Raw genomic sequence first — 16,883 nt, 5'->3', positions numbered from 1 at the left:
TTCATGTACATGTCCACAGTCCTGAACTAGGACATACAGAGGGTCTACACGGGGCAGAATGGGCTCTGTAGGTGCTGATGTAACACCGGTCAATGCACTGTACTCTGTCCTCTCCCGTAACGTTAAAAGCCCATATGCTAGCGAGCGCTAGCCGGAGCCTGAAATCCACTCTGCTCCTCTCATCAGCCAGCCCATGTCATCACCCCTCCATTTAGCCGAGTGTCAATCCGTCTGGTGCTCTAATCTACATGTAATGATTCACCATGGCCTCTCTCTCTCTCTCAATGTCTCTCGCTCTATGCCTCTCTCTCTCTATAAAGCCTGGACGGAGCGTTCCGTTCCAAGATATTTAAGGTCAGATAAACACACCAGCCGGCACACCCCAAATCAAAACCGGGTACACTAAAGTCAGATGGTATGGGCCAAGACAGCTGGAGTGTTTCCTTGATGTCACCAAGAGGTCTCTGTGGGAAGAGTCATTTAGCACCTGCAGGCTAATCTTAAAGAGCTTGAGATCTGCTAGCGTCTACCCTAAAACACTAAAGACGCAGCCTTAATGCTGGTCCCAGGCCAGTACACATCCACTACAACACCATAGGCCGCTGTTCAGTGTGGATCTAGGCCAGCAGAGAACAACGGAAAACACTGCAGCACAACGCAAAGGGTCTTAACACTGAACCCTGAGGTACCGGTTTGCACCAACTTGTCTTTTCCAGTCTTTTATTACAAGCACAGGCAATGTCGTCCCGTGTGGTCTTCAAAGTATGAGCGCTTGAGAGTATGCACCTTCTTAAGCTCTTCGAGTAGAGCTCCCGGAACCAAATGGATATGCTGCAACATCTGCTGTAGGCTCCAGAATCGAGCACTTCAGGGAAATGCTGACTCAAGTAGAAGCTACCAGAAACTAGCTGGGTGGAAAAGTAGCACTTCTCAAAGCTCCTCCTGCACCGAGGTCCCTGCAGGACCGCAGTGCGACTTCTTAGCACATATGGTGTCTAGCTATAGGTGCGTCGGAGCCTATTCTGCAGTTTTATTGAGCCTTTTGGGGGCAAAATAAAGAGCTAAAGCTCTCAAGTAAGAGGTGTAAGCTCCAGTAAAGCAGTGTACAGTGTGTACAGTGTTGTACAGATTGAATAGGCAGCTTGCTTTACATTTGGACAGAGCTGATCTAAGGGAATGGGTGGAGCTGTTTCAGTAAATTCTGGCTTATTGATCCTCTAATCAGGTACCATGAGGTAACCAGGTGAAATCAGTGCCTGTTGAGTTCTACATGGTGTAACAACTTACTAAGGTCGTGGCAAAACTGTAGAGATTAGGGTTAGCTTGCTAATGTAGCTCACAGTGAATGAGAGCTGAGCTGTGTTCATTACATCTGGCTAACACATAACATTAGCAACAATGCTAAAACACTTTCTAACAATCTAACAATCTATCGGAAGGCCTGTTGCGATGCTTGTTGCTATCTTACACTCCACCAACAGTCTATCTTCTTGCCTTCCGTCTACGTCGTTTAACAGCAGGTGGTCTCGAAATGAGGGGTGTTCAGGTCAATTTCTGCCGTACTGCTACGTATCTTGGCAACGGAAAATGCAGGTGCACCACTGACCGAAAACAACCTCAGACGTCAACAGTCAGACGTTCGTTCGTTGTTATCTTGGCAGTGAATTGTCAACACAGGCGAGTGCAGGCCGACGCTCGTACACCCCCCCACGCTTTACACCACTGAAATAGCAACCCGCCAAGGTCAGACAGACCGCCTCTGGCTCTTAAAGGGAACGGCGAGTGCTGATTGGTTTATTAGAGGCCAAAAAAACACGCCCGTGATTAATTAAGAGACTCAGTACATCACTTTTGAGCTTTTCGAGCTACGCTAGGTGCACCGACACACCCTAAATCAAAATAAAGCATTGCCTAAAGATCGCTAAAATAGGGCCCCTAGTCTTGCTACTATTAGCTAAAATGACTAGCATGAATGCTTCTCAGTAAAACTCAGTGTAGCTTAACAAAAAAAAAATAATAAAAAATAATGACTTACATTAAAAACAATTAAGAGGAGCTTGTTTTTAATAAAGCAGATTTACAAGTGAAGACAAGTGAGCGGTGCTAGCCGACACGGGGCCTGAGTTCAGCCGTGTACTGCAGCACGGGAATCTTTACTGGTGTAGGTTTGCATTTGTGGGATTTTTACCCTGATGTTAATCATGTCGAGTGTGTCCAGCGCCGACCTTTGACTCCTTTTAGGAAAGTTGATAACCTGTTCGCTACAGACGAGGAGGAGCAGGTGTGAGGGGCAGCCCAGGGCCCGGGGTGCGTCCCAATTGCATACTAACCACTAATACTAACTAGTGCTCGAGTATGTAGTATGCAGTGTAGATAAAAGTGTCAAAGTTGGGTAAACAGCTAAGCATTCAAAATATGGCAATTTTGAGTTTTGATAGATTTTGAAGAATTGCTGTGAGGATTTGATTGCATTCATCAACAAGAGCGTTAGTGAAGTCATCGTGTTGGATCATCATCCCCAACTCAACCCAAAAGTACTGGATGGAGCTCCACCACCACCATCATTCCAGAGAACACAGTCCTTCCACTGCTCCACAGCTCCTCAATGCTGGGGGGCTTTATACCCCTCTAGCCCACGCCTGGCATTATAGGGTCATGATGTTGATCTGCTCCAGAGAGTCCTATTCTTTTGGCAGTAGATACATCAATATGTCTCTACAGGGACTAGACAAGCTGCAGACAAACATCTGGACATGTAGTGTAGCGGTGTTGAATGGACGTAGGGGTAGTATGGGTGTCCACCGCTCCACTGTCGGTATCTGAGCTGCGCTGTACACAGACAGCGGTGATGTAAGGCAGGACAGGATCAGCCCCGGGCTGCGGCTCCCTCCACAACCTGATCTGATGAGGTCATCCGCTATTTCCGTGCTCAGACGGTGCCATGCTGTGAAATTCATGCCACCTTTTGTATCCGTCTCCATTACCGCAGCCTACAGCGGAGCTGGACCGGCCTGGGTTTTAGCACCTGCTCTGCGGAGAACGTCTCACGCTCAGATTTATTAGCTTCTTAGAACTCTGGGCTAGTTGGGCGTTACTGATGCTGACAGACAGAAGCCCACCATCACCCACCACCCGTTACCGTGGACTTTTAACGAAGTGTGATTTAGACCTCAGTTAGCACCATGCTAATTGGTGGGGTATAAGCTTTCATTGCTTGTTAGCTGCATTAGCCTCATAGCTGCAGTGCTAAACTAAGAACGCCTTAAACATGCCTTGGTTGATTGAGTACGTGTGTGTTAAGCGGGGAAACACGCTAAGTTAAATTGCTAATCCGAACCCTTGTTTTTAAGGTCACCGCTGCGGTATACAGGCAGACAGGCAGACAGACGCACAGCTGTCCTGAGGGGGGTCAGAGAGGCCTCGGAGAGATAAAACGCTGCCCTGAGCTCCCAGACACTTCAGATGCTTTAGCGGTGTGGTTAGCACAGGCGGGTTAGCTGCGGTTGCCAGCGGCCTGCTTATATTCTGCTAACTGTCCACACGTCCGATATATCAGTCACAGGCCTCGGCCAAGGTGGCAGACCTAACGGCGCTTTTCACGCTCGCCTGCTCGAGGACTGGAGTTCTAAAATTGCAGGTTCAGACAGGTTCTGACAGCCCACATGGGGCTTTACCTTAGATGTCTCGTCACACTGGGCGTCAGGTCTGTATTTGATGCTGCGGGTACAAACATAGCAGGCGTGGAACCTGTCCGTCAAACTGTGGAGGCCTTTTCATCATGTGTTTGATCCAGAGGATCAGCTTCTCTAGGTTAGTTTGTAATAAGTTACCATATTAAAGCATTAGCAGCTTTAATGGGTTTCAGTTGGTCTTGCAGGGTGACCCGAGTGGTCATGCTAGGCAAGTTGGTAAACCAGCATGGTCTCGCTGGTCATGCCAGTCAACTAGAAAGACCTTGCTGGTTGACTAGCAGGACCAGGGAGACCACGCTGGTCAACCAACTTGGTCATGCTGGTCATGCTGGTCGACCAGCTTGGTGATGCTAGTCATGCTGGTCAACCAGCTTGGACATGCTGGTATTGCTGGCCAACCAGTGTGGTGATGGCTATGACCAGAAAGACCACGCTGATTGAGTAGCATGACCAGCGAGACCACACTAGTCGACCAACTTGGCGATGCTGGTCATGCTGGTTGACCACCTAGGTGATGCTAATCATGCTGGTCATGCTGACCAACCTGCTTGGTCTTGCTGGTTATGCTCGTCAACTAGCGTGGTCTCACTGGTCATGCTGGTCAGCCAACTACTGTCAGGGTTCGAGGGGGAAACAAAGTACATCTGTTCAGCAAACAGCAATTATCCAACACTGAGGCAGCCTGGGTGTGTGTGTGTGTGTAAGGAGACAGTGAAGAATAGCATGTCTGTGGAAGGTGTTAAAACGACACTTCCCCTGTGTGTGTGTGTGTGTGTGTGTGTGTGTGAGACATGAGGAGAAAGTTGTAAACCAGCAGCTGCAGCACAGATTATCACCTGATCCCAGAGCACTGCCGGACACGCGGGCAGCTCACACTGACCCCCAGTGTACATTTTCTCCCGTTCTGATTCACCTTCATGCGGTTGTGACATCACAGCCATGATGAATGTATAATGTGTGGACGGTAATGTTTACACAACTCAACAAAACAAATCACATATGGGCCCTTTAATCGCGAACCTGCGCTCCAGGGCCGGAATGCCATTCTCCAATTCTTTGGAAAATGATTACAGTCCATATCCTGACATTTAAATAGAATCTCACAATGTGAACCCCCCTCCCCCCAAACACACACACACACCTTTCTCCATCTGCTTCGGTTTCACAGCCAAGAGCCAATCTAGCTTCAAAACACACACACACACACACACGCACACTGACAGCATGCTCCCCTGGCGGGTCAGTTTTTTCCTGACCACTGCAGTATAAATGTCAGTAAGGCGTGATCCCTGCGAGCAGTGTGGCTGGGTTGCATTCTCAGAGTGTGTGTGTGTGTGTGTGTGTGTGTGTGTGTGTGTATGTGGTCAGTTCAGTGGGGTGATCTGTTGCTGGACAGAAGCCTGTGCATGCCCGCAGGCGCCGTGTGTGTACAGTGAGCAGTGAGATTGAGCTGGGTGCTGCAAGCGTCACATGATCATGACTGAGTGAGGTCATGCTGGCCACCAACTGCCCGTCAGCTGCGGGGGTTACAGCAAGTGTGTGTGTGTGCATGTTGTTGACCTCACTGGCCTTAAATATACACACACATACACACACATGCATGCTACCCTTCTCAGCCAGGTTCAGAATGGAACAATCAAATCTGCATACAATAATCATGTCTAGAGATTAGTTAAAGGGGAAGTCCAATAGCATTTCATAATTCTGCATAATTAACTAGATAAGATGTAAATGGAGAAAGCCCAATAACATCAATACAGACATCCCAGCGGTCAGTCCAGAGAGTCGGCCCATTGGAGCGGACCGGATTCAGAGGGCGCTGCTGGGACGCAGGGGTCAGCGGGTTTAGAGGGGTGAAATGATCTGTATAGAAAAACACACCCGTCTGCCCTCGGCCTAAGCGCGCGTGTGCGCACACACACACACACACACACACACACACACACACACACAAACGCCTCCACAATGAAGCCATCTCACTCTGAAAACACAAGCGAGTGTGAGTGTGCAGATTATTAAGTGAAGAGTGTGTGTGTGTGTGTGTGTGTGTGTGTGAGAGAGAGGTCATTAGAGACGTGTTCTACATTCAGTAGTGCTGTAGCTCTACCAGCTGATGGGCCTCGCACCGTGTTGCTCACAGCACATTTCACTGGGCGCTAACGCTGACCGTCCAGCACTCGCCCTGGACCTGCTACTGCATACTGATCACCATCACAGCAGACCCACAACAACAACAACACACTGTGGAAGACACGGGTCATTACGGACGCCTCCGGCTGATGATCATCATCATTTCGGACCATTTACTGGTCATACTGGTCTCTTCAGACCCTTTCCTGCTAATTATCATTATTTTTGGAATCTCTGCTGGGCTCTCTGCGGGTCATACTGGTCATTTCAGACACTTAGTGGTCATTTAGGACACGCGACGGTCTCAGCAAGTTTAACTTGTCTAGTTTACTGGTCACACAATATATGGACAAAAGTATTTGGACATCTGTTCAGCGTTCGTGAGCTCAGGATGTTGGATGATTAATTATGTGATTTCGGACAGTTTGTGATTTACCGTAATCTATAAACATGGACTAAAGGATGTTAGCTAGCTAGCATGGCTAAAAACAGTAGCATCTATACTGAAACTTCAACTCTAACTTAGCAAGCTAAAGGCTACATGGCTAACAACAACAACAACAATAATAAACACTAGCTTCAAATCAAACTAGCATCCAGACAGCAGGTATTCACTAGATTAATGAACTTAATAATTATTAATAAACTTAACAGAAAAACGTTCAGAATAGCAAAGTTCGCAGGGCTAGCGCACTGTAGGGCTAGCTAGCATTGAGGCTAGCCTAGCGAAATCTAAAAACTCAAGTAGTGGAGAGTAGTTGGAACCATCAAATAACTGCCATAGGAATTTACTGAAATAACACTTTGCATAAAGGACTTTTATTTTGTGTCTCATTTAATACGTCCAGATTTTATTTTTTAGGCTAAAAAAAACAAACAAAACAACAAAAACAAACAAACAAACAAACAAAAAACAGTCACAAAATTGTTGAATGTTCTATTTTTAAAGTCTTTTTAAAATAAAATAAAAAATTATACACATGTATGCATCTTCTGGAGCATGCAGTGCACGCAGACAGCACCAGGGGGCAGAAAACATTTCTCTGATTTTATTCTCTTAATTTTTTCTTTTATTATATATTTTTGAAATAATTGTTTAAGATGATTAATTATTAAATTAGCATACCGATGTTGCAGAGGGTCCAGTGTACGTGTCCAGTTTAATACACCGGACTAAAAACTGTATCAAATCGGATACAGCAGCGCAGACTCAACACTCTTTAGCCCGAGGCTAAATCTGAAGTCCGGCCTCGCCTCAGTAGTTTAGCCCTTCACCTGAACCAACACCCCTGATTTCCTTCAGTCATTAGCCAGCCAGATGAACCCGGAGAGCTGGAGCAGGACAGCGATAATAGCAGGCATGCTGAGGGAGCTGAGCCGACCACAGCGCCAGGTCGGTCATTGCTAATTCTGCGCACTCTGGCTAAGGCCGTGGATTTTCATTCAGCCTCAGATTCTTAAGGAGAAAACGCTCCTTTCAGGAAACGCCTGCTTCTCAAGGTGACCATGAAAAAGGTACAGTAGGAGAAACTCGGCACTTTAAAAAGCTCAAGGCTTTTAGAGGCTCTTACAATTTAATGAAAAACTAAATATGCTCAGGAAACGCTCACGATCTTTAACAACCGAGGCGTAGTCAGACTGTAGAGTGTGTTCATGAATGACAATTTAGGGAGGGGTCGCAAGCCAATGACCCACCGAGGCATCCAGGCTGGGATTATCATTTTTAAGAGCCAGAATGACTGGCAGGTTCTCCGTGTTTTTAAAGCCGTTCAGAATTCGGAGATGATCCACACTGAAAAACATGACATCACTGCTAAATATATACACTATATGTCCAAATGTTTGTGGACACCCCTTTTAAGTTCCCATTGCTGACACAGATGCGCACTATGCCTAATGCCAGGAGTGGGCTAGAACTGAACTGAACTGTGTATACTTTTTTGGGGATGAGTTGGGGATGATGAAGTGGGGTGGTGATCATCATCCAACATCCTGACCTCACAAACACTCTTGACACTGAATGCAATCAAATTCTCACAACAATGCTCCTAGAAAGCCTTCTTTCCTGGACAGTAGAGACAGGTACTCCAACTATTTTGATACCCTTGACTTCAGAAGAAACAGTGAAGCAGCAGGTGTCCCAATACTTTTGTCCATCTAATATTTGTGTTAGAGTGGGTCCCCCTAGTGCAGCCAAAACAGTTAAGGCATGGACTCCACAAGACCTCCATGGCCAGTTCACCAGCCGTCCTTCCTTGGAGCACTTTTGGTAGGTACTGACCACTGCATACTCGGAACACCCCACAAGACCTTCCTGATGTTCTGGAGATGTTCTGACCCAGTCATTGTCTAGAACATCACAGTTCAGTTCTTCCTGCTTCATCACCGTCATCTCCTCCATCACCTTCAAGACCTGACCTTCACTCACTCCCTAACAAGTAGATCCACCCCTCGAGAGACTCGTCTTACAGCACTGTGTTCATGTGTTGGGGTTTTTGCTGAAGGCTGGGTTGTTTCGAGGCCATCTGAACGCTGAGCTGGCGGTAAACTTCTGACAGATTAGAACATCACTTTTCTCTCCTTGCAGGAAAGCGCGCCCGGTAAGAACATCATCACGGCTTAGGCCTCAGTTCTGAAGAACGTCTCGATTCTGCAGCTCAGGTATCCACACTTCTATGACTGGGACCAAATATGGCAAATCTGCTGCGTGCAGAGCTCCACACTTCCACGTCCACATAAATCACACATAATAACAGCGTCTGTTAGAAAATCCCCGGTGGCGCCGGAGCCTGGATAAGACGCTAATCCACCATGATTCCATTTCCTTGCGTTTTCTCAACAATGCAATCTGGAGCTGCTGTCGTTCTTCCTCCGGTCTTCCAGGACGTCGAGCACGTTCTGATGAGATCCAAAACTAACGGGTTGGTCTCGAGTCAGCACGCAAGTCATTCCAGACGTCACGGCGAAGGTGCTCTAAGCGTGAAGCTTCGGAATTAGGCTATAAACAGGCAGGATCGGGATTAAACTGGGATTACTAAATACCTAGAGGGGTATGAAGCCCTCCAGCACTGGGCTTTGGGGGGGGTTCACCTCATAATGATGCTCTTTATAATCACCTAGTACCTCAATCCTGCACATACCCCCTTGTGAGACCCAAAGTAATTACCTAGTACTTCACACCTAGCCTGTAAATATGTAGAACCTATTGCTGTTAGAACAAAGTACCTAGTACCTCACCTCTAGCACCTGTTGGGCCTGTGGTATGAAGCCCTCCAGCACTGGGCTTTGGGGGGGTTCACTGAAGCGCTAATGGAGCTTCGTTCAACACCTTTGGGATGAGACTCAGTGACCTCCCTGAGTACAATCAAATCCTCTTCACAGCAATGTTCCAACACCTAGTCTTGAGCCTTCCCAGAAGAGTAGATGATGTTACTGCAGCACTCGTTTCTAATACCGTCCACAAACTTTTGGCCATGTAACAAGTTAGAATGATGATTATTAGATTAGTTCACGGTCATACTGTGGTAATAGCTAGAACCTATAAAACATTTAATTGTGATTTAGACTCTTAGAACTCATTAATTACCTAGTACCTCACACTTCAATCCGGTTTATTTTGAGAACCTGACGGATTTATCAGTGTAATTTAGCAATATCCGAAATAATGACCTAGAACCCTATACTTGCCCTATTAATATGCAGAATCCATTGTGTGTTTTAGTGCAATTTGGTTAGACCATCCTGCAAGGCCCAAAGTAATTACCTAGTACATCACATTTCCCCAGTTTATATCTAGAACCTGTTGGGCATTTCAGTGTAACTTGATTATACCCTTTTGTGAGAACCAGAGTAATTACCTAGGACCTTAGCACAGTTAATATGTAGAACCAATAGGTATTATCTAGACAAATTATCCAGTGCCTCACATCTACCAAGCATATATCTAGAACCTGACGGCAGTCCTGACACCCTCCTAATGATGCTTGCAAAAATTTCTTAGTATCTCACACTGCAAGTAATATCTAGAACCTGTTGGGCAGTTTAGTGTAATTTTGGTAAAACCCAGATTAATTACCTAGAACACAGCCAGATAATATGTAGAACCAATAGCTATTATCTAGACAAAGTATCCAGTACTACACCCTTACCAAGTATATGTCTATAACCAGTTGGGCCTTTGTGTAATTTAGTTTGACCCTCATAATGATATGATCATTATAATTATCTAGTACCTCATACTTGCCCAGTTCATACATAGATCCCATTGGTCATTTCAAAACCGTTTGGGTAGAACTCTCGTGAGACCCAAAGTAAGAGAACCTAGTACCTCACACTTGGCCAGTTAATATGTAGAACCAATAGCTATTAGAATAAAGTACTTATCCACAAAGTATATATCTAGAACCTGTTGGGTCAAACTCAATGTTTATTACCCAAAATAATGACCTAGTACCACATAGTTATCTAGTGCATGTCAGCCACTTAAAAGAAGCACTAAATGAGGGGAATAAAAATAAACAAATAAAAATCAACCAGTCACAAGGGGAGAACCCTTCAGGCCGTGTTCTAAAGATACGATTCTTTCGGACAAGTACCAGAACTCGTTACCCAGTATGTTCAGATTAGGGTTCTCCTTATTCAGCCAGCATTGCTCTGTAAACTAGTGGTCCTCAGCCCAACACCTCGAAAGCCACCTTCCCTAACCCTCCCCACCTAACCCACTAATCCCGGTCTTCAGACGACCCTAGCTGTGTCCGACAGTGCCCTACTCCCTACTCCCTACATGTGAAAATCCAGATCACTATATAGGGAACTGTTCTAGGGAAGGTGGTGAAGGATTTTGGACATGCCCCTTGAGTTGCTTGCTGTGCTACAGTACAGTGCGTGGCATTAACAGTCTGAACGTCAGCCTTCCTCAGAGAAGCGGCGAGCGGACCTTCAAACCAAACACAGCAATGAATTATGGGTATCTTGCTGTTTATTTTCTATACATCACGGTGCATTGTGGGATTGGTATAGAGTACTCAAGTTCCGCACTACGTTTTTGGACTCCACTAGAAAATGGCAGAACCTCAAAGTAGAAGAGTAGTGCACTAGGTAGTGAACAGGGCACCGTTTGAGACACAGCTCCTGGTTTTCTGAACGAGGGTGGCGTACAGCAGCTCTCTAAGCAGGAGGCCGGAAGACAGAGCCCTTAAATAACACAGCAGGGTCTTCTGCAGATTCTCCTGAAGAACATGAAAACAAGACCATTTCATTTGAGACAAATAATAGACAACACTTTATTAATCTGATAAACTTAGTAACAAAAAAACAAACACAATAAAACAGAAATCCACCAAATGAAGTTACAGTTATTACTTTTTCTGATTTTTTTTTGTTGTTGACGACAAAGAATCTCAACAAACGGACACGACCGAAAAATAACTGATTAAAAGTTCCAACTTCAAACTGGACACCAGTAACAGAAAACTACAACTATGAGTAAAATCTCAAATAAAACTCCACTTCCCAGAGTTCATAGCGCTTCGGCCTGGGGTCACTTCCTTCAGGATGCCTCACTCACAGCAAGCAACACACGTAAAAGTCATGAGACAGGCTCACACTCCGAAATGAGACAGACCGACCAGGCCAGAGAAGAATCGCGCACTCTCACACACACACACACACACACACACACACACACACTCTCACTCTCACTATCACTCTCACTATCACTCTCACTATCACTCACTAAACCTCACATTATTTAAACACTAGGAGAAGTAAATGTCAGCTGGCTGAATGGTTCTTACTGCTGCACCTGATGGCAGAATTTTGGAGCACAGCCCTGTTAGAGAAAGACAAAGAGAACCACAGAGAAAAGAGAACAAAAAATAAAGAACGAAGGAGAACCTAAGGGTGGGTCTGAGTACTGCGCTCTTTAAGCAGACTGAAGGAGGAACTCCACAATGCAGGATTCCTCAGAGAACCGGAGAACTTGCACCTATTTCAACAGCAATGACATCACTGAACACTCTCACAATAAAGGCTCCAAAGGGTTCTTCAGATCAGTGCCACTGTAGAACCATTTGAGTTAACCTATAGAACACTAATGAATGGTTCTTTAAAGAGATGTGAGAATTTAAAGAACCTCCAAAAACTGTGAAAGTAACTAAATGTTTTAGTGATGCCACAGAATGGTTCCCTCTAGAACCATGTTTATTAAGGGCATGTAAGGAACCTGTAATGCTTTGAGAATAGAGCAGCCATCAAGTGTTCCATGTGCAAAACTGGAGAGCATGTGTGATTATGAAGAACCTGTTTAAGAAGAACCCGAGAATTGGCATGGAACTGTAAAAGGTTCTACACACACTCAAATATCGGTTCTCTAACTAGTGTTCTTCAGGAAGAACCCTTCTGTGGTAGCTTTAAATGCACAGGTTCTATTTTAAGGAATCATCCCAGAACCGTCATGTCATGCAGCAGTTCTGTAAGTTTTAAAAGCTTGGATGTACAACTAGAGTGGAGAGTGGATCCATATCTGGGACTCGGGCATCAATGGGGTCGTTCCTAGAACCCGCACATCTCATTAGCAAAAACATCTCTCTAAAGAACCATCCCCCTAACAGCTTTTAAGAGAACAGAGAGGTTCTTTGTAGAGTTCTGGACTGAATCATTGAGAGTGTACGCTTCCACCTACCGGACCGTCCTAAATTTGGACTTAGGATATCTGGTTAACTGAGGAATCTGGTGTGGGTGGGGGTGTATTTCACAAAGTAGGGTTCTTAGCCAGGTTCCTGTCCAATAAGAATGTCCCTCAGCTTTCCCGACTGGACAGACTCGGCCTTTGAGTTTAGGTCAACCAGCTAAACTGAGAAATCCTGCTTTGTGGACTACCCTCCTGCTTCTTTGTTGACTATTCACCAGCGCTGACGTTTCCCCAATCTTCTTATCCCTGCTTTAGACCAGCGGCCGCCAGCTCTGGAGATCTAACTTCAGGCAGACTTCAGCGCCGACCCAGATCGGCCCCACCTGACCCATCTAATTATTGCCTTGGGAAGCGATTGATCAGTTGAATAAAAGGTGTGTTTAACTGGGAAGGAGGTGCAATCAGCCTAAAGGTAGATCTCCAGGAGGAGCGATTGATCAGCACTGCTCCGATAAGCCTGCGTTCCTCACAACCGTCTCCTTAAGCTACCCGTCCCCAGTCTTCACCCCGCGGCGTCGGCTGCGTCGCTGCGAAACTCCGTGTATGTAATTTAATTCTTTTGAAATTTTTTGCTTTTTCTGACATTTGTTAGCAGTACCCTGGCAGGTAGGTGTTCGGGTAGCCAGTGTGTTACCATGGCAACAGTACAGCGGCGAAGGTGGCAGCAGGTGGGGTGGGGTGGGGAAATCACACTTCCGTCACTGTGCACTGGCCATCGGGGCTGCGTGAGCGGACGGCACTTCCGCCGCCGACTCCACCACCAGGGGGCAGTCTGTCCAGCTGCTGCAGTCTATGCCTACCCTGAGCCCCATCTGCCCTCTCCCCGCCACCTTCCTCACCACCACGTTCATCATCGTCGTCACCCTCGCTTGTGCCCGACTCAGACTCGTATCCCGAAGCATCGGGAGGGACTGAGTCGTCTTCTTCGTCATCGTCATCGTCGTCGTCGACGTCATCCTCCTCCTCCTCCTCAGGCCCAGGGAGGCCTATATTGAGCTGGGCCAGTGCCTGGACAAGCGACAAGGGTGCAGAGGCAGCAGGGCTGCTCGGGTGGCCTCCCAGCATAGTTGGCGGTCGAACAGGAGGTGGAGCGAATCCCACCTGAGCGCGCCCGCCGCTAGCCGCAGTGTCTGCCCCATCTGCTGAACTCTCCCTCTCTGGCACGCTTCCGTCTATATTGCTTAAAGAATCCCCGCTCGCTGGGACGCCGCCGCTTGGCGACCCTGCCGGTGCTGATCCAGATCCACCTGCCGCTACAGGTGCTGGTCCAGGCTCAGGATCCAGCCTCAGTCCGGCCACCCCTTTCTTTGGGATGTCCACCACGTCCCTCTTCATTCTCCTCCGGCGGCCGTGCTCATTCCTCCGGTACTGCACCATGTTCTCCAGGTCGGCCACATACAAGAAGCCAGCGATCAGCATCTCTGCGCTCTTCTTGCCCTTGTTGTAGGCATCCTCCAGCTCGCGGCTGGTGCGCTCGTCGTACTGCCACCAGCCATTGCGTCCCTCGTAGTACCACGCGTGATCCCCGGCCCCCGTCCCGCGGCTGCCAGACGCAGAGGCCTTCAGCTCCTCGGGCGACAGCAGCGTGGGCCGCTCCAGGAAGTCCTCGGGCACCTCCTGCCTGCAGAGGGCGCAGCGCTTGCTGTGCCAGGAGGCACCCTTCACGCACAGGAAGCAGAAGACGTGGCGGCAGGGCAGGCGCACCGGGTGGACGCAGCTCTGCAGGCAGATGGCGCACTCCAGGACCGGCAGTGCAGGGGGCGACGGGGAGGGGCTTCCGCTGCTGCCCGTCACAGAGTCTCCGCCCACCTTCTTACCTGAGGCTAGCGCGTCCACGGAGTGATCGACTTCACCACAGCTCGCCATTCTGGAAGGACGACAGAAATACGGGTGAATTACAGCGATAATTAAAACCAGACTCAGGTTTACTACATGATTAATGATCATTTACTGAATTTAATAATTAAAAATAATAAATGGAGGCATGCGCAAAGGTCCAGCACATTTTATAGGAACAGTGTGTTAATTTTAACCAATGAAGTAAAGAGATCTGAACGCTTTAGAGCTTTAAAAAGGCCTCGCAGAACCTCCTTTACCCCCCAGTTCCACTAAAACAGAAGCCGTTTGTGTCGTTTGTTCATTGTCTCTGCTTGACGTTACACAACAGTCTAATGATGTCCTCTGCTAACGGTTCGACCTAAATAACGCACCAAGTAGGAAGGAAGGAGAAATGCAAGTTTCTGGTCCGTTACAGACGGATCCCCCAAAGCATCAATGTAAAGGCGTAAATCGTCCCCCGAGCGTTTTATTAAATCCAGGGAACAATAAATTGATCCCACAATAATAAAAAATAAACAGTTTAGAGGATTTAAAATAATCCACAATTCAGATTCTCAGTTTAGCTGGTTACCCCAAACCCAAAGGCCAAGCCTGGCCAGTCGGGGGAGAGCTGAGGGACATTCGTATTGGACAGGAATGGTTCAGAACCTGGATATTAGCCCTACTTTGTGAAATGCACCAGATTTCTCAGTTAACCAGGTATCCTAAGCCCAATCAGGCAACTACACCCCTATAAAACCACCACCACCACCACCACCATCACCATCACCACCACCACCACCAGCCCCTCGGTTCATCCATGCCTCTAATATGACTCCCCAGCCTCTGAAGGAGCCCCGCAGCTCTCAGTAAAGGTCAGTTGAGGTCAGTTCTGTGTCCAGCCCTGGACTCTCAGGCGGGGGGGCTGAAGCTCGGGGACAGCTGATGGAAACACAACGATAAAACGGCCAAAACAAACAAAGCCTCCCTCAACACCCCCCCCCCCCCCCACCCCCACCACTGACCCGGAGAACCAGCAGCGCCCGAACCGGGCCCAGATGAGGCACAGCGACTCAGCCGAGCTGCAGATAAAGCAGTGAATCCGGTACTGTGCAGAACTAAAGCGTCTCTGGTGAAACAGACGTTTTCTTTACCGAACCGAGCCTCGGGTTTAGGAGCAGCGCGAGGGCTAAAGCGCTAAAGCTAGCACCAGCTAGACAACAAACACAGGCCTCGGCTCGCTGCTAATGCTAACGCTAATGCTAACGCTAATGCTAACGCGGACGCGGGCGCTCGCCCAGCTACGGCCCTGACACCCCCCTGTCTGAGCACCACCCCCCGCAGGCAGATTTCAGAGGATTCGGGGTTGGTTCCTCTCGGTCTCCGGGTTTGTGTGTGTCGGTGTTGTTGGCTAGCTGTTTGTTAGCCGCTGAGCTAGCTAGCTACATCTCCACCAGAGCCCGTTAGCCGGGGGCTAACAGCGCCGCTAACCATCACCGCTCGCGCTCCCCTCACCTGTATAAACACCTGCTCTCGCGCTTCGTTCAGAAAAGATCCGACTTCTCCAGCTCAGCTGCCGCCGGTCGCGCGGGTCATCCTGGTTCCGTTCAGGTCCGCGCACTGCTGTCCGTTAACCGAGAGCTCGAGCTCAAAACCGAACACAGCGCTGACAACTGCGCTTTAGAGCGGGTCAGCACTGCGCAGGGAAGTGCGCAGGGAAGTGCGCAGGAGCGGCGGCGCTTAACGAGGCGTACTGCGCCGAAACGGGCTTTATAGAGGAGCGCACGGTGACTCACTGACAGGCACGAGCACCTGATCCGGAGGAGTAGCGCTGGGACTGAAAACAGCAGAGCAGAAATAATAGAAATGACACCATATTATCTGAAGAGGTAATACTGAATAGAATAGAATAGAATAGAAATAATATATTATCTGAAGGGGTAATACTGAATAGAATAGAATAGAATAGTAATAATATATTATCTGAAGAGGTAATACTGAATAGAATAGAATAGAATAGAATAGTAATAATATATTATCTGAAGAGGTAATACTGAATAGAATAGAATAGAATAGTAATAATATATTATCTGAAGAGGTAATACTGAATAGAATAGAATAGAATAGAAATAATATATTATCTGAAGAGGTAATACTGAATAGAATAGAATAGAATAGTAATAATATATTATCTGAAGAGGTAATACTGAATAGAATAGAATAGAATAGTAATAATATATTATCTGAAGAGGTAATACTGAATAGAATAGAATAGAATAGAAATAATATATTATCTGAAGAGGTAATACTGAATAGAATAGAATAGAATAGTAATAATATATTATCTGAAGGGGTAATACTGAATAGAATAGAATAGAATAGAATAGAAATAATATATTATCTGAAGGGGTAATACTGAATAGAATAGAATAGAATAGAATAGTAATAATATATTATCTGAAGGGGTAATACTGAATAGAATAGAATAGAATAGAAATAATATATTATCTGAAGGGGTAATACTGAATAGAATAGAATAGAATAGAATAGTA

General features: G+C 46.9%; 1 protein-coding gene across 1 annotated transcript; it reads right to left on the bottom strand.

Annotated features, from left to right (window-relative positions):
- Positions 1–11,090: 11,090 nt before the first annotated feature.
- On the bottom strand, positions 11,091–16,073 carry rnf146 (ring finger protein 146). Its single transcript, XM_072696236.1, has 2 exons — positions 15,847–16,073; positions 11,091–14,380 (listed from the first exon to the last, which is right to left on the bottom strand). The coding sequence occupies exon 2, from the start codon at positions 14,377–14,379 to the stop codon at positions 13,201–13,203; it is 1,179 nt and encodes a 392-aa protein (XP_072552337.1). The 5' UTR covers position 14,380; positions 15,847–16,073; the 3' UTR covers positions 11,091–13,200.
- Positions 16,074–16,883: the final 810 nt, after the last annotated feature.

This window comes from Salminus brasiliensis, chromosome 14 (genome assembly GCF_030463535.1).
Source record: "Salminus brasiliensis chromosome 14, fSalBra1.hap2, whole genome shotgun sequence".
NCBI lineage: Eukaryota > Metazoa > Chordata > Actinopteri > Characiformes > Bryconidae > Salminus > Salminus brasiliensis.
Note: the sequence above shows the minus strand (reverse complement) of the source record. Positions and strands in the feature narration are given on the sequence as shown.